The sequence below is a fragment of the Prosopis cineraria genome, unplaced genomic scaffold (genome assembly GCF_029017545.1).
Source record: "Prosopis cineraria cultivar Desert tree isolate PC_DT_omini unplaced genomic scaffold, ASM2901754v1 PC1, whole genome shotgun sequence".
NCBI classification, from domain to species: Eukaryota; Viridiplantae; Streptophyta; class Magnoliopsida; order Fabales; family Fabaceae; genus Prosopis; species Prosopis cineraria.
Window position 1 is genome coordinate 42,752,049 of NW_026555332.1, and position 25,400 is coordinate 42,777,448.

The 25,400-nt window shown below is 32.2% G+C and overlaps 3 protein-coding genes across 4 annotated transcripts; all 3 read right to left on the minus strand.

Annotated features, from left to right (window-relative positions):
- Positions 1–592: 592 nt before the first annotated feature.
- Positions 593–1,271, minus strand: LOC129305727 (monothiol glutaredoxin-S6-like). Its single transcript, XM_054945798.1, has one exon. It carries the CDS (start codon positions 1,104–1,106, stop codon positions 777–779), a length of 330 nt encoding a protein of 109 aa, XP_054801773.1. The 5' UTR covers positions 1,107–1,271; the 3' UTR covers positions 593–776.
- Positions 1,272–8,043: 6,772 nt separating this feature from the next.
- Positions 8,044–8,633, minus strand: LOC129305534 (monothiol glutaredoxin-S1-like). Its single transcript, XM_054945539.1, has one exon. It carries the CDS (start codon positions 8,575–8,577, stop codon positions 8,257–8,259), a length of 321 nt encoding a protein of 106 aa, XP_054801514.1. The 5' UTR covers positions 8,578–8,633; the 3' UTR covers positions 8,044–8,256.
- A 4,261-nt stretch (positions 8,634–12,894) lies between these two features.
- LOC129319809 (OVARIAN TUMOR DOMAIN-containing deubiquitinating enzyme 5) lies at positions 12,895–17,205 on the minus strand. 2 transcript variants are annotated; one of them, XM_054964893.1, is made up of 3 exons: positions 17,084–17,205; positions 15,718–15,834; positions 12,895–13,974 (listed from the first exon to the last, which is right to left on the minus strand). In XM_054964893.1, the coding sequence occupies exons 2-3, from the start codon at positions 15,822–15,824 to the stop codon at positions 13,098–13,100; spliced, it is 984 nt and encodes a 327-aa protein (XP_054820868.1). In that variant the 5' UTR covers positions 15,825–15,834; positions 17,084–17,205; the 3' UTR covers positions 12,895–13,097. The 2 variants fall into 2 exon arrangements, with proteins under 2 accessions (XP_054820868.1, XP_054820859.1); XM_054964884.1 differs by having other exon boundaries at positions 17,038–17,201.
- Positions 17,206–25,400: the final 8,195 nt, after the last annotated feature.

The window sequence follows — 25,400 nt, forward strand, 5'->3', positions numbered from 1 at the left end:
TCTATTTCTAGTACAACTCATTACAATATCCTCTTGTCATGATTTTTTAAAGAAAGATACCATGAAATTAATTGTGTGGTTTTAAATATTTTTTCCTTTTGAAATTCATAAAAATACAAAATTGTATTGTTTTATGAGCTAATTATCGAAGAGAAAAAAATTGGGAAGGTAGGGTACTTCCGAAAGTATTAGAAGTTTGGGGTATTGGAGGCTTCAAACCAGCAAAATGACGAAAGAGACAACAAAAAGAGATTCCTTATTAGCCTTGATTACAGAAAGATCAATCGAACAAGATCTTAGTTTATCTCTTGAAGCCATTGCATTGCATGACAACATTAAAACAACATGTCCACGAGCCTGCAGGTTGGAAGCCCCCAATTTCCGTGGACTGTTCTATAAGTTCTCAAAAAATGGCTCAACATCAAAGCAATGGTTTTCACTTGTCTATTCCCTTGAATTTTATATTCAAAGCATCTGAAAATAATTGGCGGAAAAGAGAGAGAGAATGAAGACAAGAATGAAAGCACGAGGAGATGGTTTTTTCATTAATATATTAGAAGTAAAAGATGAAATGGAAAGGGAGTGAAGGACAAAAAATTAACCAGAGAAGAAACAGCAAGAACGTTTGCTAGGTCTCTTAAAGTCGTGGTATATATTTAAACAAGTAATACAATGATGAGTGACATACGGGCATGTACTGCCTAGCTAGAAGCAAAACATCAAAGTAAAGGCTAGTTTAGGCTCTATAATGATAGACAAGACAAGAGCCTGGATTTCTACGAATCATTTTTTGGCGTCCAAATCCAAATGGCTCTGGCATTCAAGAGCAGAGTTGGTAACTCGTTGCGGACATGGAGGCTCATGATTTGGTGGGCACCGCCAATGAATTTTTGGCCAATGAACACAGCAGGTACACTTGGTTGAGTTCCCAATTGGAGCAATTCCGTCTCTATCTGCTTCCCATTGCTAATTTGGTCAATCTCATACACGGTGGGATTAGCCCCAAAACTGCATATCAGTGACTTGATGGAGAAGCTCAGGCAACAGCTGCTCTTGCTGAATATCACCACTGGCTTTTCTGCTACCATCCTCGTAACTGTGTCCATCAACGCATGTGAAGGCTTGTCAGCTTCGCTGGCTGTGTCATGAGTGGAAACTGAGCTTCACAGGCGATCTATTTATATGCATGGTGGCTCATATCAATCGAATGGTGACTGGAGTGGAATAAACAAGAATATGATCGGATAAGAAAATTCTCGAAAACAAGCGACCTTTTGGTCTGTGCTCATGTGTTGTGGTGTGGCCGTAGGGCTCACAAGTTGCCCAATTTTTTTCGTTCAATCTAACCAGTGCAAAGCTTTCTTGGAGAATAATTAGATTCACGGTCGTGCAATCATGCATTTATCTTCCTATACTAAATCTTATCACTATGATATTTTCTCTCTCTGTTGGCTTTTTTTTTTTTAATATCTTAAGAGAAGCTATGACAAAATTGTGAAAAAATGGTTTCTCACGGTATTTTATCTCAAACAAAAGAAAGGAGAGAAACAAATTGTAAGAAAATTTATTTATGCTCAGAAAATTCTGAGAGAAAATCCTTTTTCTAAATTTCAGAGAAAAAAAAGTATTCCTCTCTGAGCAAAATTTAAGGAAAAATATTTTTATTTTTTTAAAGTTTCTTATAGATATAATATAACCGTGACCCAATATTTAATTTGTTTTATACTATATATCTTGGCTATGAATGCCTCTTCTTGGTAATCCACTAATGATAAGCCGCTTTGAATACTTCCTGATGGTAATGTATTGTAGAATTCAAAATTTCAAATGCTTAAATAGCCATTTCATCAAGTGTCCACAACAGTATAGACGTGAAAATATGGGCCAGGAAAAGACTATGGGATGGGATCGATGGGCTAGCCTGTTTCTTCTAGGGTTATAATTCCAAGAGGTCGATCCCCTTGACAAGCCAAGAGGTCAATCAACAAAGGTTGATTATTTTGTGGTCCATAATTTATAAGATTGTGATCAAATTTGATAATTGATATAAAGATTTTTTTAATAAATAATTTGTAAATATTTTTGCAAGTATTCTTTAAATTTAGAGAAAAGTCTTGTCCTAATAGGCCCTCAAAATTCAACTTACTTTACTTTTTTTTATCTTAAAAAAGCTAATAGGACAAGAAGTTAGCCCTCGACAATCTTTTGTATTAATTTTTTTATTTAAATTCATATAATTCATACATATATAAAGCCTTGATCCTGATGAGTCTTTAGGACTCAATTCACCTTAATTTTTCACTTTAAAAAAAGTATTTAAGTTGATGCAACTCATACTAATAAAAAAGGAATGAAGGATAATATATATATATATATATATATATGTTTGAATCTTCACTTAAATTCATACCATGATTCATTCAAAATACTAATATTATGAACATAAGACTAGCTATTAAATTGGTCAAGGTATTGATACACCATTCAATAATAGGATCACAGTCTAAACTGTGGTCACTAATCATAAATAAATTAATTTATTTTAAATATTATATATTTAAAGTAGCAAGAAATGATCATATATAGTAAGAAAAATGAATATTTAAATTTCAAACAAAATAATAGACAATAAAAAAAGATAATATCTATCAATATTACATCATTTTCATCTATATAATTATTTCATAATTTATAATTTATAACTTTAAAATATATACATATATACATAATTCACACATATTTCTTACATTTTTTTTTCATTTCATAATACTTATTAGGCATAAATATGTGTAAATTATAATTTTAAAATATGAACTTAAAATAAAAATAAAAAACTAACTTATTCAGTTCAACCAGTTTGTTGCCAGTTTTGGCCGGTTTAATTGGTTCATGGAGGGTTCGTAGAATGATTAATTTTTTTGTCATAGTTGGACCAGACCTATGATTGATTTTTAGTTCAACTAGTCAAATTAGTTAGTCCGATCTAGTTTTGATGACACTGTAAAATACCAACAAGTCTTTCATGTGTGCGCGCACGCGCGGGTAAATGTATATATAATGCACAACTCAAAAATGATATTTTAATGGGATAAGAACAATGTATATGACGTATTATCAAAACAGATATAGCAATTTGAAATTTCATTGCAAGATATTGGGCTTGAATTGAAATAAACTTGTAGAATAAAATAACCAAAATATCTTTCTTATAATATGTCGCAACATAACATAAGAAAATTAACAAGTAAAGCTTTTAACAAGTTATATGGTTTATTTACAAATTATACTAATAGCTTGATAAGTAATGAATTTAACTCGTCACATGAACTTCACAAGTAAAGTAATGGTTGACAAATAATGTAAATAAATAAATAAAGTTAAAGAATTAACAAGTCTTTTCTTTTTAAGGATTAACAATCATATTAACTAGAACACACTAGACATAACAAGTAACACAAGAGAATTAATAAGTAAAGTTATGATTTTAACACGTAATGTAGATGATTTTATTAGTTATGGTAACGGTTTAACGAGTAACAGATTTAAATTGCTGATTTCATCACTTATGATAACGGTTTAACAAGTAACGGATTCAAATCACTACATGGACTTATACTGTTAATTAACCACGTTAATTGTTAAATGCTTTACTTTACTTATGAATTCCCTTGTAGCTCGTCACTACAACATATTGAAAAGGATATTTTGATCGTTTTATTTTTGAATTTTATGTCAATTTAAGTCCAGCGTCCTGCAATGAAATTACATCAGGTCCAGGGTCGTAGGATGAAATTCTCCCTATTTTAATCATGCATGCTCATGTTTCAAAATATAATAGGCTCTGATATATATGTGTTTTCCGAGTTCATCATTTCTTGGCCAAACGTCAAGGGCTGTGCACTAATCATGTTATACCGTGAACAAGAAAATTCATACTCATGCAGCGTTGCTTTTCCGCAGAGCAGAGCAAACATATATATTCAGGTGCAAGAAATGGCCAGCTTAATTATGTAGCCGCATCAAATTTAGTCCGTCTATATTTCGACGAGAGGAATATGTGTGTGTGTGTGTGAGTGTGAGGTAACAGTAGTCGAGAAAAGGGAGAAGACAGCGTTGAAAAAGAGATGAAACGAATATATATGATCAATGTAAAATGTAGTGGTGGTGGGTGTACTGTGACTGAGCATAAAATAACTTATATCAGGTACCCCTTTCTCCCGTGCCTTGCACAAGCACGGTTCATTAAGCGTGTGCGTGCACTGATGAGTTCTTTCGCATGGACGTGTGTGTAGAACGCGCAACTTTTCGTGTGCATGCACGCGCATTTTTACGTACTCTCAATCCATGATGTGTTGGATAGGAATATTATATTGTACTCTCAAGCAAAATTGTTGCATCTGTTGCGTGTTAATTTTAATTTGTGCATTCAGTATCGTATCATGTGTGTGTGCGTGGGTGTGTTTCATGTTTGTGGTAGGTTAATTGATGCCTTGTGAAGCGTGTTTGATAAATAAAGTAAAATGCGAGAGGGATATTTTAGCATAATGCAGGTCAGCTATCCATGTCAGCAAATGTAGTCATTATTTCAGCAGTAGTAGTGGACGAACGAAAACGCAGAGAACAAAGGAAGATATTCCGACCGAAAGAGTTTCTGATATAATCTCTTATCGTCTCTGCGTCCAATGATATTATTTGTTACCTTTCCACGTGCCTTCAGCTTGGGGAGGAACCCTTGTTATTCCAAATTCCGTTGTCTGTTTCTGTCAATTCACACAGCAAAACGTGTAAAAAAAAAAAATTGGAATATGTATGGTAAAACATCAGAAATTAAAACAAGTTGACAGAGATCTTAACTGTGTTGTCTTTGGTGTACGTTATGCTCCATATCCAATCTCTTTCTGGGATGTCATTATTATTTTCCCCTTCTGATTATATAACAATTCATTACAAAAAAACATCATCTTGCAAGTATGGCTAGCTGCGCCCCATATAGATCCAATCTCTTTCATAACAGGCGCTTCATAGTTTCTTTGTTTGTTACGTATATTTCATGGCTGATCGATCATACGTAGTCATCTATTATTATGTAGGAACTTTGCTTTATTCTTCAACCATGTGTCATGATTATGCAGTTAAAGGTCCTTTCACTTTCCTGGCCACCGAGTTAATGATCATTAGAAAACCAAAATTTCATGCATGTACCTTGGAGTGGAATCTTATTACCCATTACACTCACAAAGTCACAAAGAGTGGCGGAGCTAGGATCTTGGAGCAAAGAGGACGGGGCCAAAACTTTGGTATAAGAAAAACCTTTCTATTTCTTTCAAATATACTATTTCTCCTTTTTTTCTTTTTCTTTGTCTTTGTTTCTTAATTCAACCTTCAATTACAAACTTGCAAATGCAGCATGCTGGCAAAAAACATTCAATGAGTTTACTTTTGAGTCTTCAATCTTTATTCTCTATTCTCTTTTTCTTAAGTAGTTCTTGACTAATATTTTCAAGATGAGGACAACATGGGTCTAATTTGGTCAAATTAATTTTTTAAATTTTTTAAAAGACTAATACATAATAATGATATTTAGGTATAGTGAAACCATGAGCTAATATTCACTAGGTTTTGAGGTTAAAAAATTAAATTTTAAATTGGGGCTAAATATAAGATTGAAATGGGTTTAAAGTTTAAAATATTAAAATAAGGCATGTAAAGTATTAAAAAAAAGGAGGATCAAACTGTAAAATATAAAAATACATGCCCCGTGTTTAGTAGTTTTCTTATCAAAGGAGGGCTTTGCATGCAATGTAGCTCTCACAACCTTACTGAGTTAATCACCAAACAGGCCATCAAACATGATGGCGTTTACGTTCGTCGTCCTTTCATCCTGTGACACGTTGCAATTTGCAAATAATGATTTTGGTAGGAAGAGTTCATTGTGGGATTTTTTTTTTTTTTTTTGCCAAAGTCGACATCATGTAACTTGATCGCTAATACCATGGATCTTTTTTGGGGTTTCACTTTTCTCTCTTTGAGTTTGGGGGCATGATAGTGGAAGAAATTCTCGCACGAATTCAATGCACTATGTTATTCTCTAATAAAATTTTATATATTATTATTTTAATGGCTTTATTTTTGACTTTTTTTTTTGCCTTTTTTCTCTTCATCATTCTTAATGATGAAATAAATTTATATTTGCAACCATCTTACATAACATTTTTATTAGACAAATTATAAATAATGTAATGCACAGGGAAATGTTTTTTTTCTCTCTCTGCTTTTTTTTTTTCCAGTTTGGGTACCATGAAGCAACTTTTGTTCCCTTAATAAGATTCGCTTCAACTCCCAAATCCCCAAAGCTGAGTGGAAAAAACATGCTGATTTGAAGGTAATCAGTAGTCACCCTCTGCTTTTACGGTTGCTGTATGGCCCTTTCTACCATGAAAAAAGAAAAGAAAAGGGGGGCAATAAAAAGTTGATTTAATTGCCCTGGCCCGGAGCTGAGTGGAAACAGAAAGAAGTTCTTCCCCCCCCCCCCCCCCGGTGCTTATCATGTAGAGTAAAGAAGATACTGTTTACTAAGCCATGTTTGGACGAAGAAGTCATTTGTAGGGAAATAAAAAAGGACAAGGAGATGGAGGGGAAATGGAATTTCATAAAAATGTCATTTTTCAGCCAAAGATGTGTTTTCTTATTAAAAATTTTGATTTTTTATTAAGAGTTTGATAAGACATTAATCCTCACTTAAATACCCAAATTGAGTTTTCAAAGGCACTATTTAGAATACAAAAAATAAGGTTGGTATTTTTAAAAAATAAAAGTACCATATTTACATATTTTATAAAATTATTACCATTTTAAAAATTAAAATTAGAATGTTTTAAATGTATAACGTATTAATTTATTAATTTTTAAAATTGTTGTTAGTATTTTTTATATAATCATTCATATTTTTCAAAATTATAAAGTCAATATTTTTTTTCATAATAATCAAAATATCAAAAACTATTATTAAAAAAAAAGAGTGATGAGTTGAGGTTATTAGGGCAACACATTTTTTTTTTAATTTTACGATGTAAAGCTCACTTCTTAAAAACCCTAATAATGTATATACCAAACACTCAAGATGATAAAGCTTCTCTCGTTCTTCCCAAATAATGTGCATGCCAAATATGACCAAATTAATACCATACCGTTTCTATTTTGGAAAATATTGAAGATTTAGATTTGTGAGGAGTATCCTCCCTTGGTCAAAATCACCACTTTTATTATTATTATTTTGGGGGGGGGGGGGGCGCGGAGATCTTTTGTTGATCAAATGTCATGGGGAAGACTTATCAGGAAATTGTGTATCAAAGCAAAAGACTCAGATTAAAGAAAGATCAAAACCTATTTTACAGGTCAGTCTTTACTAGATGAGCAATGTAATAAGCTAGCAAACTTTGACCAGAAAGTTAAAACTTTGCTTTCGGTGACCTTTTCTCATTATTAATGTTAAAAATGGCGTTGGATAAGCATTAAATGGAATAGTAAAGCTCCATTTAGTTCATAGTGCAAGAGGTCTCCAGCAAACAATAGAGTGAAAAAGAGATTCCATGGACTTTGGACAGAGAAAGATCAGTTCGGCTTAGAATCTCTTATCAGCTATATGCATCCAAATTAAATAAGATCTTACTTTATCTTTTGAAGCCATTATATTGCACTGCATGATATCAAAATAACATGTTCACCTGCAGACAATAGTTTTGTACGTAATGTTGTATAGCCACAGAACTTTCCACGTATTCCTCAACTCTGTTGTCTATGTGCTGTCATTTCTCATAAAACAACTCACCTTTAAAGCAAATTAGAGGCTTCGCTTGTTTGTTCAATTCAGTTATCTGAAGCATCGAATCATGGCGGATTGCTTCTCTTCAGCAGACTGCAGAATCAATTAATTAAACACAGGTGTGATTGAAATATCAGAATTCTAACAATAACAATAAGAACTAAGATGGACAATGATGAGAATTAAATCAGAGAGATGAAACACCAAGCATGCAGCTCTTGTTGTATATGGTTATGAGTAGTACAATTATAGGTGGTGGCTTGAATTTATGGCCCAGCAAGAAGATGCAAAACATAAAAGTACATACAAGCTAGTTCAGGCTCTATAGAACACAGAACACTGATTCTCGTTCTTGTGAGAACTGGATAGAGAAACATGCTTATGCCTAAAATCTATAACGTTCAAAATGACACTACAAACTGGATTTCCGGGGATCACTTTTTGTTCCAAATCCAAATGGCTTTGGCATTCATGAGCAGAGTCACTAACTCGTTCCGGACATGGAGACTCATGATATGGTTGGCACCACCAATGAACTTTTGGCCTATGAACACAGCAGGTACACTTGGTTGACATCCCAATTCAATCAATTCCCTTTCTATCTGCATCCCATTGCTTATTTGATCGATCTCATACACAGTGGCATGAGCCCCAAAACCGCTTATGAGTGACTTGATGGAGTAGCTCAAGCAACAGCTGGTCTTGCTGAATATTACCACTGGCTTCTCTGCTACCATGCTTGTGATTAAGTCCATCGCATGTGCTACGTGCAACCTAAGTTTAGCTTATAGATATGTGAAGAGTTGTGAGGTTTGGCTGTGTCATGTGTGGAGGCTGAGCTTTGTCAATGGTCTATTTATATGGTGAGGATTAATTGGAGAGGAGAAAGAACAAGATCGGATATGGGAAATTTTCAGAAAATACTGGAACCTTTTAGGCCTGCACTGTGCTTTTTGCGGATGACAAGGTTTTTTTTTTTTTTTTGGTTCATTCCAATGAGTCCACAACTTTCTTGGAGAATAAGATTCATGGTCGTGCAATGAGGCATTTATTTTGTCTATACCAAATCTTATTGCCATGAGATAGATTTTTAGAACACGTAAACGATTTCGATGTGCTGCTATATACTACTAATAATTGGGCTTTCTGCGTTTCTTCCACGTCAGTGTTTTGGAACATTAACGTGGTACTATATATACTAAGCAACTTTTTATTCATCATGAGATTCGCAATCCTAAATATTTCAACTAAGAAAAAAACGAGAGAAAAAGGGAAATTTTGGTAGTAATAAGCATGCTTTTCTCATGTGCTGCACGTAATTTTAGAAATAAATTTATACTTTTTAAGACTTATGAATAATATAATTTATTATAAATGTTACTATATATATATATATATATACTCTCAAACCGTATGTGTTTTTTCACTTCTCCATACCCCAACACACTTTATGCTTAGCTATTCAACAAAGCATTGATTCGGGATTTCACATTTTCTGATTAGACATTAGTGTTTTTGAAAATTGAAGAAATATCGTTTTATTGTCACATTATATAAATCCACTTTTAACCATATGTGGAATGAACTTTAGAAAAATACTCCCATCTATATTCTTTGGAAAAATTGCACACAAGGACCATTCACAAACAAAGATCAATGAGGAATTGGTTGTTGTCAAAATGGAAATTGACTTGTTTTTTCACGAACGGTGATTTATGTAACATCTTGAAATTTTAATCCGAGGAACCAATTACTAAATGAAGGGGAAATTAATAATTTAATGAATTAATTAGATAATCAGGATTTTGGTTGGCAATTTGAGATTTTGACTTTTTGGGTTGTTGAATAGATAAGATTGAGTGAATGAACGGTATTTCAGAGTGAAATGTGTGAGCACAGTGAAATTTTCTTTACTATGCCACATGCTGCGTCATATGCTTTATATGTTGTGGTGCATGGCACAGAAAATGTTAAAGGCTTGTGAATCAGCTCGTGGATTAAAGAAGGAAAAAGGGAAAAGAGATACAATGGAGGAGAAGAGAGGGAGTTATGCTAAGGCAAGGAAATTTGAAGCCTTGGGAGATATTTTCAACTTGTCACTTATTGGATAAATTTCATACTGTCCTCAACTTCTGTTTTACACTAATTTTTTAGTTTGAATTATAGAGAAATTGAACTGAAAAATTTTAAGGGATTATTTTCTCATTCTTTTGTAATAAAAAGACTCTTTGGAGATGAATTAAGATTTTGCAACTATTAAGTTTTGAAGTTATAGGCTTAATTTAACCTAAAATAATAGATCAAAAAGGCTGAAAGTTTGATAATAAGTGTATTAGGGCTTGAAAAAGTGATAAGAGGACTTAGTAGGGTGACAAAAAACTTAAGATGAGTAAATGAAAGTATTTGAACACTTAATTGTGGCAATTAATATTTTTAGTTAGTTTGATAATTAACTTAGAGTGCTAATTTGTGTAGATTTTAGTAAATTTGTATGTTGATTAAATGAAAGAAATTTGAGAGAGGCTTTAATGCCACAAGTAACCTTTCTACGTATAGAAAAATTGAAATAACCGGATAATTTATTATGCCTATTAATTAGTTTAATTGTTTATAAGTGGATGTGATATTATAATCTTTGGTATAATAATTGATATGTTTTTTGTAATTTGCATCTTTTTAGTATTCAAATGAGTTTAACATTCATTTAAAGTATTTACTTATGGTTTTAAAAGGAAATTGAGTATATATATGTATATAATGTGTGAAAATGTGCAAATGTGATTTTGTGTAGGTGGGTGGGGGCGGTGTGCATGCGTGTGTGTGTGTGATAGAATATTTTTGGTCGGATGTTTCTACCACTGAAAGTATGTTTGGATCAATAAGTGATTATTCTAATAGAGTCTATGGGTTCGGTCGAGGAGCTTGGATGTTTGATGGATAGATGATCATGTAAGTAAGTTATGGGTTCAGTCGAGGAGCTTGGATGTTTGATGGATAGATGATCATGTAAGTAAGTTATGGGTTCAGTCGAGGAGCTTAGATGTTTGGTGGATAGATAATTATGCAAGTTATTAATTTTTGTGAAAATCATTTTATTATGTATATATATTTACATGCTTATAGGTTTATTGATTTCAAATATGAAATAATGGTTTTGTTTACTTAGTTAGAGTTAGTCTTGTTAGTAGACATTTAATGAGTTGTCTTGGTTATTGAAATTTTTATTTCACTCGTTGTTACCATTTTATTTACAGGTTCTAACATTGGGAGTTGAAAAGGGAAAGAATCGGGCCAAGATTATTGGATCTCTTATTAGCCCATTAAGGCTAGTGTAATGAATTTGTTTTGTTATAGATAATGCATTATATATAAGTTGCCATAGGATAGCTCATGCATATAAAAGAGATATTGTGTGTGTGTGTATTTAGATAACCTGGCCTTGTAGTATGTATATTTGTGTTTTGTGATTAATACTCTAATTAAGGGCTAAGATACATTTACAAGTGCAAATGTATATATGCGTTTGTTGTGAAAGTATGTGAAGTTTGGCCAAGTGTGATATATGTGTGTGTGAATGTGTAAATTTGTCTACGTGTGTGAAAGGGCAGTTTAACGGTCAAACTCGTCCGTACATGTGCGTGTGATATTATTTATATAACTGGTCAAGTAGATGTTAAATGTTTTATTGGATGTAATCAAGGTCCTAGAAGTGGTCAATGAAACTTGGTTTGAAATTCGAGCGCTTTGGTGAGCAAAAATGACTTAAAAAAGTTTTTTTGTATTTTGGTGTCTAATTTTCAAATGAAATATTAGATTTGAATGAAACTAACGCCATTAGCTAGATTTTAAAATAAGCTTTGTATAAGTGTTTGAATCACTTTAATTGAATATCATACTAAAAAACAACCTAATTTAAAAGTTTGTATCAAAAGTGCTGTTCAACAGTAAAAATTTGATACGTGCGTAGAATGAAAGTGGTGGCTTTATACCATATGCCACGGCATATGGCTTAATATAGTCCAAAATTGTCATTTCGCTTATTTTTTTTTCTTGTGCTTTGCATATGAAATGTTCATGCTTCCGTTGTGTGTGTAAAACTTTTAACCCATTTGAAATGGCTTAAAAAAAAAATTATTTGGGGATTCCAATTTAATTATGGTTTTCAGTTTTTAAGGTAAGTGTGAATTAGCGTGTTGATATGTAATGTCATTGTCATATTATAACTTGTTATTGATCTTTATTTGCAAATCATACATTTTAATGGTTCTTGTATGCGATTTTCTCAATTTTGTTTTCACCCAAAACAAAATTTAGCTAAAAGCCCAATGTAATGTACCAAACAAGCCTTTACATGAAGCCCACCGCTAGCCACTAAATTTTATAATATCAAAATCCTGAAATATAATTCTTCCTTAAAGAAAACGCCTGTGGAAAATTAAACGTCATTTTAAAAAAACGGCTCAGGCCACAAAGCCTCACACGGAGGCTTGGTCTAGTCGAGTTACTTCGACAAGAGGAATACATGGTGAAAGACGTAGAGAAAGGAGACAACGATGGGAGGACATGAAACGAATATATGAAAAAATCAAAATGCGGTTGGCGGCGGCGGCGGATACCGGTGAGGACCACCAAATAAGGGAACGAAGTCGGTTCTCCACACACTGGATGATTAGCTCAAATAGTGCACTTAGACACTACCACTCTCTCTTCGCTTGTTGCAACCAAGATTTGTGTTCTTCCACTTTGACTCTTTCTCTATATGCCAGGCAGCATGTAGAATCACTTCACAATTCTCCACAGCGACGCAAGGTTACATATTTCAAACAGATGATTGATGACGTTTTCTGCAGCCCAAAATGTGATATTATGTTTGGCCTTTGCATTTTAGCTTCATCACCATGATCATATACCATCTACACTGGATTCTTCAGGTGGAACCTTCCTTTGTGTTGTTTGCTTTTTAAGTCCCGATCATGCGGTTCCACGTGACAGACTTTAAACGCGAATGCTAATGGCGAATCTGACACTAATATCACTGATCCGTCACTTGAATGAGAACAAGTTATACGATGTTTGAGCTACTTGAATTGGCTGGATTGAGAGTTTCATCGTTGATTTAATGAATACATTGCACACTGGGAAGCACAGTACATAACTGTACAGTTATACCCATTTGGGATTCAGTGGTTCCAATTTCAAGCATAAATTGTTCAGCTTAAAGCCTAAAAGCTTAACCATAAATGAAGTCACGCATAACAGGATCCTCATGGTATACCTAGTTGATCGGGTCTGGAACCAAAGAATTGTAATGCTCGCCTAGTCCAAAAGCATGCTTATGGTATGACAGCATGATACTCGAGTCTGAGGAATCAGCGATGCCTTGAGATTTGTACTCTTTCCCCATCTCAACGTCTGGGAAGGAGCCCGAAAATATCATAATATGCCTTTTCAGGCAGTGAGTCAAGGCGCCTAGCTCTAGTTGTCCGCCCCATATTGCTGTTGACTCCACCTCTTTACAGTAATTTTCAAACTTCTGGGTAAGCGATTCATCAGGATCACCTTCTACCAGATTCTCTGACAGGAAAAATGGAAGAAAATCAGATGCATGCTCTCTCATATATTCCGCCGCCATTTCTCTAAGTTCTTGGTATGTATAAGGAGATGCACCCCCTGAGAGGAGGGCCAGCTGATCCTCAACAGCTCTATATAGGCAATGCCCGTCTGGCTTTATTTCACTGACAGTCAAGCCAAGAGGCTTCAGCTTTTTTTCCAACTTCTCGTTTTCAACCATACGATCACTGACAATGTCACTCTGCTCAGCTTGGATTCTTTGCTCCCTTTCTGCTTCCTGTTGAGCCCTTCGGTCTCGCCTCTGTTTGGCCTTGCTGACCTTTGAATGATCGGGTTGACTGGTAACTGAGACTCCAGCTATGGCCTTCACCAAACTGTCCAAACTGCTCTTTTCATTTCCATTACTACTGCCAAAGCCTAATGTAGAGAGTTCGTCCGCATGCTTCTCTTTAAGCTTGGCAGAAAGTTGAGCAATCTGTTCCTCCACTTGCTTCTTCTTGGCTTTCTGCTCCGCCTTGCTACCTCTAGCTGCTGCCTTTTTCAGTTCAACTTCCTTCTTCTGCAATTGTGATATCTCTTTCCTGCACACATTTTTATCATGGGATAATCACAAGAAGCAATAAAGAACCTAAAGGCCAACACAAAGCCTCAAGTATGAACCCATAATGATGAATATATGGGAAACCACAATCAATTAAGGGTGTGATCAGAATGAACATCTTTAATTTACATCAGAATCAAATACCCATACATTAGGCAATTTGTTGGGGGGGGGGTGGAGTTATAGCTAAGAAAATGCGTATTGTCCAAAATAGATGCATTTTCCCAATTTTAAAATTGCTATATGTGCGCACCTGTTCAAGTTATGATATTGTGTTATATGCATACATATGTGCATGTGTGTTATGTCATTACTCATCATATCATGTTTGAGACTGCGGAAGTGCATGTGCTTAATGTCATTTTAGAGTTTTGCGTCTTGTTATATGCGTACACATAAACATGTGCATGTACAAAGCTGTATCATGTGAAAGCATGTGGACGCATCTTGTTGTTTGCATGCATGCGCATGCACACATGTGATGTCATGTTGTGTTATACATGAATGTCTGCACGGCAAGGGTGCATCTGGTGAGTATGCATGCACATTCAATAACATATCATCTGCATATCTGCGTTTTAAATTTTTTTTCAGGTCTGGCACATTTGAAGCATGCTAGAAAAACTGAAACTAGGTCAAAGAGGGAGAAAAAAGTATGCACCAAGAAGATAGGATAGAAAATAAGACAGCATGCAACATTTGGGATCTTAGTACCCGAGTTCTCAGTATAATTGATTTAAAAATCAAGATTACCAAACACAGTAATTTTTCCTCTTTCAACTCTAAACATTTACAGTATATTAAGTAAAGTAGGACGTCTACAACGCAAAATAAATGCCTCTAGCAAGAGTTGGCTAGTTTATTGAAATCGACCATAACAGGTTATATGGTTAGATATTGACTACATTCGCATAATAAATCACTAAATATCATTGAACCAAAATCAATGATAGCAAGCTTAGTTTAATTAATAATTTAACCCAAAAGTTACATCATACAATGCAAAATAAATGCCTCTCTGATCTCAGGGCAAAACAAGTTAACAGGTTATATGGTAAGATATGCACTGCATTTGCATGCTAAGTCACCGTGTCCTCTACACCTGTAGGAGGTCAGAACCCCAAATACCCAAGATGCTAAGGCAGGAGATAGAAGAACCATCTGAATGAATAAGGAGCTCTGTTTTGAATTCAAATCTTGAAAGACTACTAGTTTTCTGAAGATGAAAATAGGGTTAGAATGGAGTTGAAAACAATGAATGTAAAAAGATCTTGCTCTGAAGAACAGAAACAAACAGATTAAATTCTGAAGTCTGTAAAACACACCTAAGCCATAGTTTCGGCAACCTTTGAACTGTTATTATAGGATAGAGAACCAAGAAATATGCACTGCAAGGTTCCCCAATAGAAGGATTTGGGGACTTCCCTGGGTACCTGGCAGCTTAGCCAATGCACACTCCCATGTGATGGTTAGTCCAGCCCTAAGGAACCAAGCACTATCCTAAGAGAGACATGGCAAAGACAGTGGTATGATTAAAGCATCATGAGGTCCAGCGACAGGCCAAACAAGTGTAAGGAAATCATTTAATGCAACAGCCAGGCAAAGTGATTTATGTTCTTGGGTGATTGAAAATCACTTGAGCTGTATTCAAGAATAAATGAATCCATACAAACAATGAGGCTTACTACCATTGATTGATTATATGAACCATGAAGTGCATTACCTGTGCCGAGAAAGCACTTCATCACAGGTTTCATCCTTCTTTTGTGATTCTTTTTCTGCAATCACTCCCTCATACAACTTATTCTCCAACTCTTGGGCGTCCTCCATCGGAGCAACCCTTAAAACCAACAACCACAGTTAAGGAAAGAAACTACAACAATATTTCAATTTTAATTCAATACAAACAATAAAATCAGTTGACACGATCAATTACATTGCAGCAAAGACTTCTGGCCATTCAACAAGACAAACACAGAAGTGGGATGTGTTTGAGGAGCGGATATGAGACATAAAAAAAATTATTATTCAACATGGAAAACACAGGACCACTGCAAACTCAGTTGGCATTGAGGGCAAAGGTACCCTAGTTTTCTAATCATTGAAAACTAAATTAAATTTTTGGGCATGGCATATATAAAAAGAATATCCCTATATTATATAGGTAATTTACCGAACTTCAATCTAATTTTTTCCATATTCAGTATGATGACAGACAAAGCAGGTTTCAAAATTCCACTTGCTACATGCCCTTTTAAGAAAAATGCCTCGTATACACATCATGGGAATGAATTAAAATTGGATAGCAATCCAATGGGAACTTGCTCAATCTCCTTAAAAACAAGAAATCAGCACAATGAGTGCAAGGAAGATGAGCTTCCCTCAATAAAGAGTTGAAAAGAATAATCAGTTGTTGCAGACACTACAAGAGTTAAAGAGAAATTAAGATTCAACTTAATAGCATAAAAGGACTATCTAAAGTGAAAATGAACTAGTTAAGTATACATGTGAATAGTGCATTGCTTACAGCCACAGAAGGACCTATATTACACTCAGTTCAGGCATCTGCCCCCATTGAAATCTTTGAAATATGCATAATTGATATAATACCCTTTTAGTTTGTGTTCCAAATACTTTGGCACAGCTGGAGCCAAGTCGTTTACAAGATCATACATCACAAATAACTTGAGAATTTTTTAATTTGATGATAATATAAAGAGATGAATCAACAGAGTCAATACACAACAAATCCAACATTGCAAAACAACACAATCCAAAGCATACAAGTCGCTAGTAATAAGAGGAAGATGGCAGAAGTATAATAGCCAATTACACACCGTTCAAGCAAAAACTAGTAAAACAGAGAAAGAAATTAAACTCAATCCGTAAATATTCCCAAATTCAAAAACGTCAATATTCAAACGATAGCACGACCAGATTCGAAGCCAAATCAAAATGGAACATTTAAAACAACGCAAGAACGACCACGCAGACTGATGATGCGGAAACCAATTCAAAGCTAGATTGAACAAATCAATCTCACCGGGTTCTGGGAAAGACCTAGAGTTCGAAACTTCTTCACTACTTGCCTGAGAATAACCACGCAGCGCTGACAATGGTGGATAGCGTCCGACGGAGTGTGAAATGCTTGTTCGTCGAGAAGAAAAATGGAGCCGCTGCTTCTTACTACGAGATTGTGTTTGGTCGGCGTTATAATTAATATTGGGAAGACTTAGGTATAGGTCGAAAATTAATTACTTAAATAATAAAATTCGTTTTATTAATCTATGCTATAAAAGTATCATGGCCTTTTTAGTTTTTTGATTCTTTTAGATGAATACTTAAATACTTAACCTTGCAGTATATACTTAATTAATATAATTTATTCAAACACTTTAAGATAATTATATTCTAATGTATTAATAATAAAAATAATAATAATAAAATCTCTTTAAATTATGTAAATGATATTTTAATTCTTTAAAATATCATAATTTTTTTAAAATTCTTAAAAATTTTTCTGTCATTAAAAAATTAATATAAATAAATAAATATCTTTAGTTCATAAATTCAAATGCGAACTTATAAGTTGTTATTGTATTATTACTATTTTAAAAAGAAAAGTTGTACATTTTAGAATAAAATACATGAATGAAAATTGATATATGCAACAATTAAAATAACATGATTTCAAATGCGAATTTGTAAATTACTGTTGAATTTTTGTAATTTTAAGAAAAAAATTGTGAATTTTAGAATAAATCTTGTGAATGACAATTGATATTTACAACATATAAGAAATATTAAAATTTTAAATGTGAACTTGTGAATCTTGAATATACTTTATGAATAATAATTGATATTTGAATTAAGAATAATTTTATCATTTATATTAATTCTTTAATAATAAAAAAGTTTTTAAAGACTTCATTGATATTATGATATTTTGAGAAATCAATTTATTATAAACATATTTGAAGGGATTTTATCCCTTAATAATATTGATAACAAAAATTTATTACAAAATAAATAAATATATAAAATATTTACTATCTTTTTTTTGTGGCAAAATAAAATATCTGTATCTACTCCTATATAATTGGAAACAAGTACTTTGTATAGGATTAAATATATAATTTTTTTTCCTTTTCATACAGCAATGTGACAATATTACAGCATTAGTAAGATATTATTGGGCAGCTTTTCAAAACCATTTTTTTCATACTAAACTCCTCCTTGCCAAATAGTAACCCAAAAAAATATTTTATATTTAATAATATAAGACATTTTTAAAGCTCTTAATAGAGTAATTAATTATTTTTAAACTAACATGATCATTTCATATTACCCATATTTAATTAGGTATTTCACTTTAAAATAAATATACATTAATTTATTTATTGTGGACACTTTTAAAAAAAATATATTAATTATATTTTAAAATAAGAAAAATATTTTATATTTTTTAAGGGATGGAGTAAGATTTTTAGAAGGATTTCATTAAAATTTTTGGTTGCATGGATATACTAGTGAAGCATCTATTCCAATAAATGTGCGTTCAGCCTCCCCTCCAATGGCCATTGCATTTCTCCATGACTCTTTTCCATATACTAATTACATCGGGGAGTAAAAATTGGCTAGTTAAAGTTAGGTTTTGGTTGAGCAAATGAGAGCACATATGATAGATTAGAGACTTAAGTATGGTCTAAAACCGATATGATTGTTTTTTTTTCCCCTGCAACTCATTTTCCTGGTTTATCTAAAACTTAACTTAAAAGCTTATCTATAAATAGGCTTACGTAATAGGTTTTAATGATTTCAAATATACTTTAAAATTATTAAAGCTTATATATTCATAATGTGATTTATCAACTATAATACATAATAAGCAAGAGGATTTACCAGCTATAATATTATATAACAATGTATCAATGATATTGAAATCAATACATAAAATCCAATTTGATTGAAAACGTAATTAAAAAAATGGAAATAAAAAACAAGTTAATTAAAAATCAAATGATAAAATCAACATATAATCAATTCTTCATGCAAAAACTAATAAAAAAACATAGGCAAAGAATAACTTATCGAGTGCTTTTAAGTCTCAATTTGAAAGATAAACAAGAAGAGGGAGAGGGGGAGAGTAGAGTATATTATCTCATAATTGCTAAATTAAATATTAGGAAAAACTAAAGATTTGATCATTTTAATTTTGATATAGTTATAACTTAATTTTTAAATTTTAACTCATTATAATTTAATTCTTATAGTTTTAACTCAATTATAATTTATTTTTTAAATTTTATCTCTTGCAATTCAGTCCCTGTAATTTCAACCATTTAAACATTGATCCTTATATTTTAACAAATAAAATTATGAAATTAAAAATATTTTAAACTTTTAATATTTATAAAGATTAAAATTATATAGTAATTTAAATTATTAGTCATAAATTTTAATATAATTTTAATCTTTATAATTTTTCACAACTCTAAAAACCAAATTTCAACATTTAAAGTTAAAAATTGAGTTACAATTGAGTTAAAACTATAAAAATTAAATAATAAATTTTTTTCTAAATATTATTGTGTGTATTGAGAAAATTACTAAGCACAAGTAACATAATCAATCACAATACAATCACCTAAACTTAATATTCCTCATCTATAAAATAAATTAACTTTTAACTTCATTATTCTTATTTTATTATATGTTTTTTAAATTTTCATTCAAAAATTAAACAAAAAATTAAGTTATGAAATAATAGAAATCTCCCTTAATCTACAACTTAACAATTGTTTTTATGTGAAACACAAAAAAAAAAAAAAAGTATAAATAATCACTCAAGCTAGGTTAAATCACTCTTAAATTATTATATCAATTGATTATAACAAATAAAACTTTAAATAAAATTTATAACCTAAAAATCATGTAATAAAGTTATTCTAATTAGTAAGAACAATTAAAGAACACAATTTAAAAGTAGAGAAAAGAAAAGCAAATTAAAATATAATTAAAATAAAAGCTTTTCTGAATATTAAAAACTATAATTAAATTTTAAAATTATAGTTTATGATTGATTACATTAAAAAAATTTTTCATGAAAATAAAAATGAAACAAAAACAGTACGAGAACATGAGAATATCCATCGTCCAAAAGACTGAAGAACAGAACAAAAGACGAACAGCAGTCTCCTTAGCTTCCCTCCAGTTACTACGAAGCCTGCTCTCTTTACTATTAAAAAGTCCTGCTGTGCGTCCAACATTAAAGAAAAACTTAATAATTTATTAGAAAGATAAAACTATCCTTAATGACCCTAATTAACAATTACATTAAAAAACACAAAATAAACATAAATAAAATTTATAAGATTCAATTCTTAACTTTATTTTTAAATATGCTATATTTTTCTATCTAAAATAATCTCTATCAATATCTTTTAAATTAGATTTGGAGAATCTGCATAAATAAAATAAATTAAATAATAAATGTGTATGAATATTAAAGATATTATTTATATTTTAAAATTTCAGATTTAGTTAGTTAAAATTTAAAAGTTGAATATTAGCTAATAAAATCAACTAATATCTAATTAATTTTAAATAAATATTTAAAAGTCTAAATTAAAAGGGTAAAGATGTATAAAATTGGTATATGTCAATGATGATATTTGTACAGGTAATGTTTAATCCTCAATCTGTCGTAAAAATAATATATATATATATATATATATTTAATCCTCGTACCACTTAAATATATCAGGAGATGACATATATTTACATTTTAATATTGCTAATTTCGTTGAAAGAAACAAAAAACTTCAGGAAGAAGATTGGATGACATAATTTGGGCATAAAGAATCAGCCAAAGCCACGCCATAGCACGAGGGGCAGTTTATCCCCCAATGCAGAGAGTTCTCAAAAACAAAGGTTAGGAGATATAAGCGAAAACAACGTATAATTGGGTAAATCCATGACATCCGGTGCCTAAGGGGAGAGATCCACCCTGCATGACCAAGCCAGTGTTTCTACGCCACTTGAGAAACAAGAGAAGGTTTAAATCTCGGAAATGAAAGCGAACAAAAGGTTAAGGGAAAATCAAATTCAAGTCCCACAAAAAAAATAAATAAATACAGCCAAGTTCTACAAAATAAAAAAAATATTTTGGAGTTCCTTGGTCCTTAGGTGTAATTTGGATATATGAGGAATGACCGAAATTGAATTCTGACCCATGATTAAAACATCCCACTCAAAGCCTATGCACCATTTATAGAACAATCCCTCTCAACACTCTTGCCTGTCGAACAATCCCTGAGTTGCTTTGCTTCTTGATAGCTTTTCAGTGAGGGAATCAACGTCTTCAGCCTAGTCGACATCTTCAACTCACTCAACATTTTCTTCCAAAAACTAGGGTATAATTGCTCATCCTTTCATTATTAGACTTACTTGACTGCTCTATTCGCATATAAATCAAAACTCTCAATTATGTTTCTCTAACACTACTTACTTGCATTTGCTATTAACGACTTTAGATTACTTGCATTTTCGTGTGATAAGCTGTCTCTCTCGATGGCACTAGGTTCATTTTCCACTCTTTTTAGTGCTTCATAGAAAAATCTTGTGAAATGGAAAAATCATTCTATGGTTCTAGTTCTGAAATGTAATTGATTGTGTGCAATATATATATATGTGTGTGTGTGCGCGCTAATAAAACAATAATAAGTTCACTCAAGAAAATAACAAGTAATGTATGAGGCATTAACTGTTAAATGAGTACATGCTAATGCCAAGTAGAGTACTGTAGAGAGGTAGTATGGACAACATGGCTTTCCTATATAAATGATGTAATATCTCCCTTACCTAACACATTTAACACTTAAATCCAAGGTAATTTTTGGATTAATCCAAATTAGATTACTAAGCTTGTAATTTGTAAAAATTATATTTCAAGTTTTTATAAATCACAAATCACTTAAACGTCGTTTAATCAATCTCAAATCAAAGTAGAAAAATGTTTTAAAAGCATGGGACATCTCGAAGGAGTGAAAATACTTGAAAACAATTGAAAATTTACAAGACAAGAAAAAACAAAGCAACATGCCGTGGCTTATGCACATGCGTCATGGTTTCCCCTTTCTTGTGCCACGTGTGTATTGCCCATTTTCACACAGCAGTTCTGTTGTCATTTAACAACAACTTGAGCAACTTCTGACATGCTTCATTTTTTCATTCGATGTCCGAATGAAGTGGTTTAGGCTTTTATGGAAAGATTTTTTTTCATAAACTAGCTAATGACACAGGCTTTACTTTCAAATTAAGTCTCACAAAGAAATTGGACACCCAACACATTTTCGCAACTTTTCTTACTTTTCATAATTCTAGGGCATTCAAAACCCCACACATGTGTCAAAAGCAATTCCTAACACTCAAAACACACTTAAAGGACTTAAGACTACTTGTACAACACACCACATATACATATACTCATTGATATTAAATTTTCACTCCTCAACCCCTTTGATAATAAGAACAAAAGGAGGAGGTTGAAGCATTGCATGATTCAATCATTATCAAATCAACAATATGATAATAGTTACTATACTTGTATTAGTATTTTGCCCTATTGATTCTTTAACAATTTACATATAACATTTCAGGGCTCAAAATACATCTCAAATTTATTATCAACAATATACTACATGTATAAATAAAATGCATCATAATTGGCAATATATCATCTATTACACAAAACAAATCTAGGTAACAGGTTTTATAGGAGGAATTTCATATTGCTAAGCCTCTCGAGGTTTTTTCCTTTCCATACCAGGGTTAGAATTTATAAAATATTAAAAGATAGGGGTGAGTCTAGCCACTCTATAACCAAGGTATACCTATCCTGTGTAGTTATATATCAATTGATTTAAATACATAAAAGAGGGTTAATTACCTAAAATATACTATTATATGTAACATAAATTATCGTTTCTCAAATTAATTCATTTTCATGTTTCACATCTCAAACCATAAAGTACATTGCCATAAAACACACAAACATAAAATAGTGACCCAATTCATTAGTTCTATACACATTACCATAATACAGACAATCATGTGACAATGACACATTTGCTATCACAAATTGTCGTAAACTTAACAACCGTGCGACATGTCGAATAGACACATATGCATGATCAAATCATTTTTATTTCCTCTGAACGAAATCATTAGCTATAATATCAATAAGGATCTATCCATGCGACTGGACTACTCAAGCTCATCAATTGTGAGTTTTGATCTGACCAAAGATCACGGTACTCACTCTCGGATCACAGCTTCCCCTACTCTCAAATCTCTGGGGTATCATATACCTTAAGCTAGCCTTATCAATAAACAGGTATAAATAGCTAGGTTTTAATCCCTCAACAAACTATGAAATAGTCCTTCAACAAAATCGTGGGACAAAGCTTAGTCTTCATGCATAAGAAGGCAATCAAAAATACCCTATGAATTTTATCTACTACTTTTCCTAGGCAAACTCCGTTTATTGAACATGCAATATATAATGCTCACTCATTTCACAATTTCATTAATTCAATATTAACACATTAGGTTTATGATGATATGTTATCTAAGTGAGCATCAATATTATTTTCACACCTATCACATATACTGACCATTGTTAATTTCAACACAATTATCTTTATCCCACTGTACTTAATTATAAATCAAATTCATCATTCCAATCGTCAACTCCTCATTCCAATACGACATTATAGTTTGAAATTTATTTCAAATTCACCTTCACATTTTAGTTTAAATCAAAGTTAACACACTATCGCATGGTTTATAACATGTTTCAACACTCACAATCACAATTATACATGCAAATATACACATTTCACATGACTACGCAGTTAATAAACAACTACTTAAGATAGAGTTCCCCCGGTTACCTCAAACTTTTGAAAAGTTAAAGGTTTACCCTTTAATAACTTGCTTCCAAGCTTGTTTTCCAAGCTAAATATGGTGCCCGGATGATTGATCTATAATTATTCAATTCCTAACTCAATTAACATTACCAAAAACACATTTTCAAGTCTCATTTTCCACTTTTAAAATACTCAATACCCTTATTTCTCATATTTAGGCTTACCCATTAGGTATATTAACTTTATTTAGTTCTCAATAACTTCATTAAACTCTCATATTATCATTAATGGCCTCCCAACCAATTCTAGCAACCACAATAAATGGCATTTTTGGCTGTTAATGCATTCATAACCACCAAAACGTGTAAATCCTCTATCCTCAAGTTTAAATGTATCAAACAACTTTCATTAACTCTATTTAAGTCAATGAGTTTAGACCCATAATCTATATGGATTGAAAATTTTCTCCTATCATCTAACCTTAACTAAAAACTTCAAGAAAATAGATTGAGAAGGGAGAATAACAAGTTAGGAGACTTTCTCTTAGGGTTTAATTTTAATAACTTTAAAATGTCCCTAACCTTCTTAAAATTGAAGCCCTAACAGAGCTAAAGCGAGCTCCTTCATTTTCTCCTTCATTCTCTTTCGATTTTCACATCAGTTCACATCTTATTTTTGTAGTAACATTCATCACAACACATGTGTACAAAGAAGGCTATTTTATGTTCTAATGGCCCGTGCATCATGGTATACCATATACATGTCGCGACATGTGGCATAGAGCTATTTCTCCTTATTTTTCTTAATTTTTCATGCCTGGGTAGCTTGACTTCACTTCGGACTCAATTCTAAGGCTGAAAATACAACCCAAAACACTTGTTAGCTTTCAGTAACCATATACCACATAAATTTTACCTAATTACTTTTATTTATTCAGCTTATTTGGGGTTAAATTTCTTGGATGTTACATGTAAGAGATCTTGATTCTTTACTACCACTTTCTATACTACCTTTGTACATTTTCTCACAACCAACACTTTACAAAATTATAAAAATATAAATTTAAAAAATCCTTGGTTTTGATGATGTTTTATGAGAGGAAGTAGAAAGGTAGTATAAAAAGTGGTGGCAAAGAATAAAGACCTATAAAGGAGATAGCATTATTCAAATGATATGATGGTTCATTATCATATCCTTATTCAAAGGAATTTCATGTCATTCACTTAGGCTTGGATTGACCCAGCACAAAGAAGGCTTCTAAAATAGAATCATTTAAGGAAGCCTAATTATTTTAGGCCTATAATGAGGCCCATTTTGTGTACAAGATTAGACTTGTAAAGTCTTCTTCACTAATCTCCAACCAAGGCCTATAATCTCATAGTGCAAGTAAGCTAAAACAATGTGAATTTTTTCTAGTTGGTAATGCCATGCAAGATTTATACACATTAATATTCAAAAGGAAAATAAGGCTTGC

Bases quoted from the DNA above. Each gene is read 5' to 3' on its own strand.
- LOC129319809 (XM_054964893.1), bottom strand. From the start codon at position 15,824: ATGGAGGACGCCCAAGAGTTGGAGAATAAGTTGTATGAGGGAGTGATT. The intron at 13,975-15,717 runs GTAATGCACTTC...AAATGTGTGCAG, and splicing joins GAAGTGCTTTCTCGGCACAG to GAAAGAGATATCACAATTGC.
- LOC129305534 (XM_054945539.1), bottom strand. From the start codon at position 8,577: ATGGACTTAATCACAAGCATGGTAGCAGAGAAGCCAGTGGTAATATTC.
- LOC129305727 (XM_054945798.1), bottom strand. From the start codon at position 1,106: ATGGACACAGTTACGAGGATGGTAGCAGAAAAGCCAGTGGTGATATTC.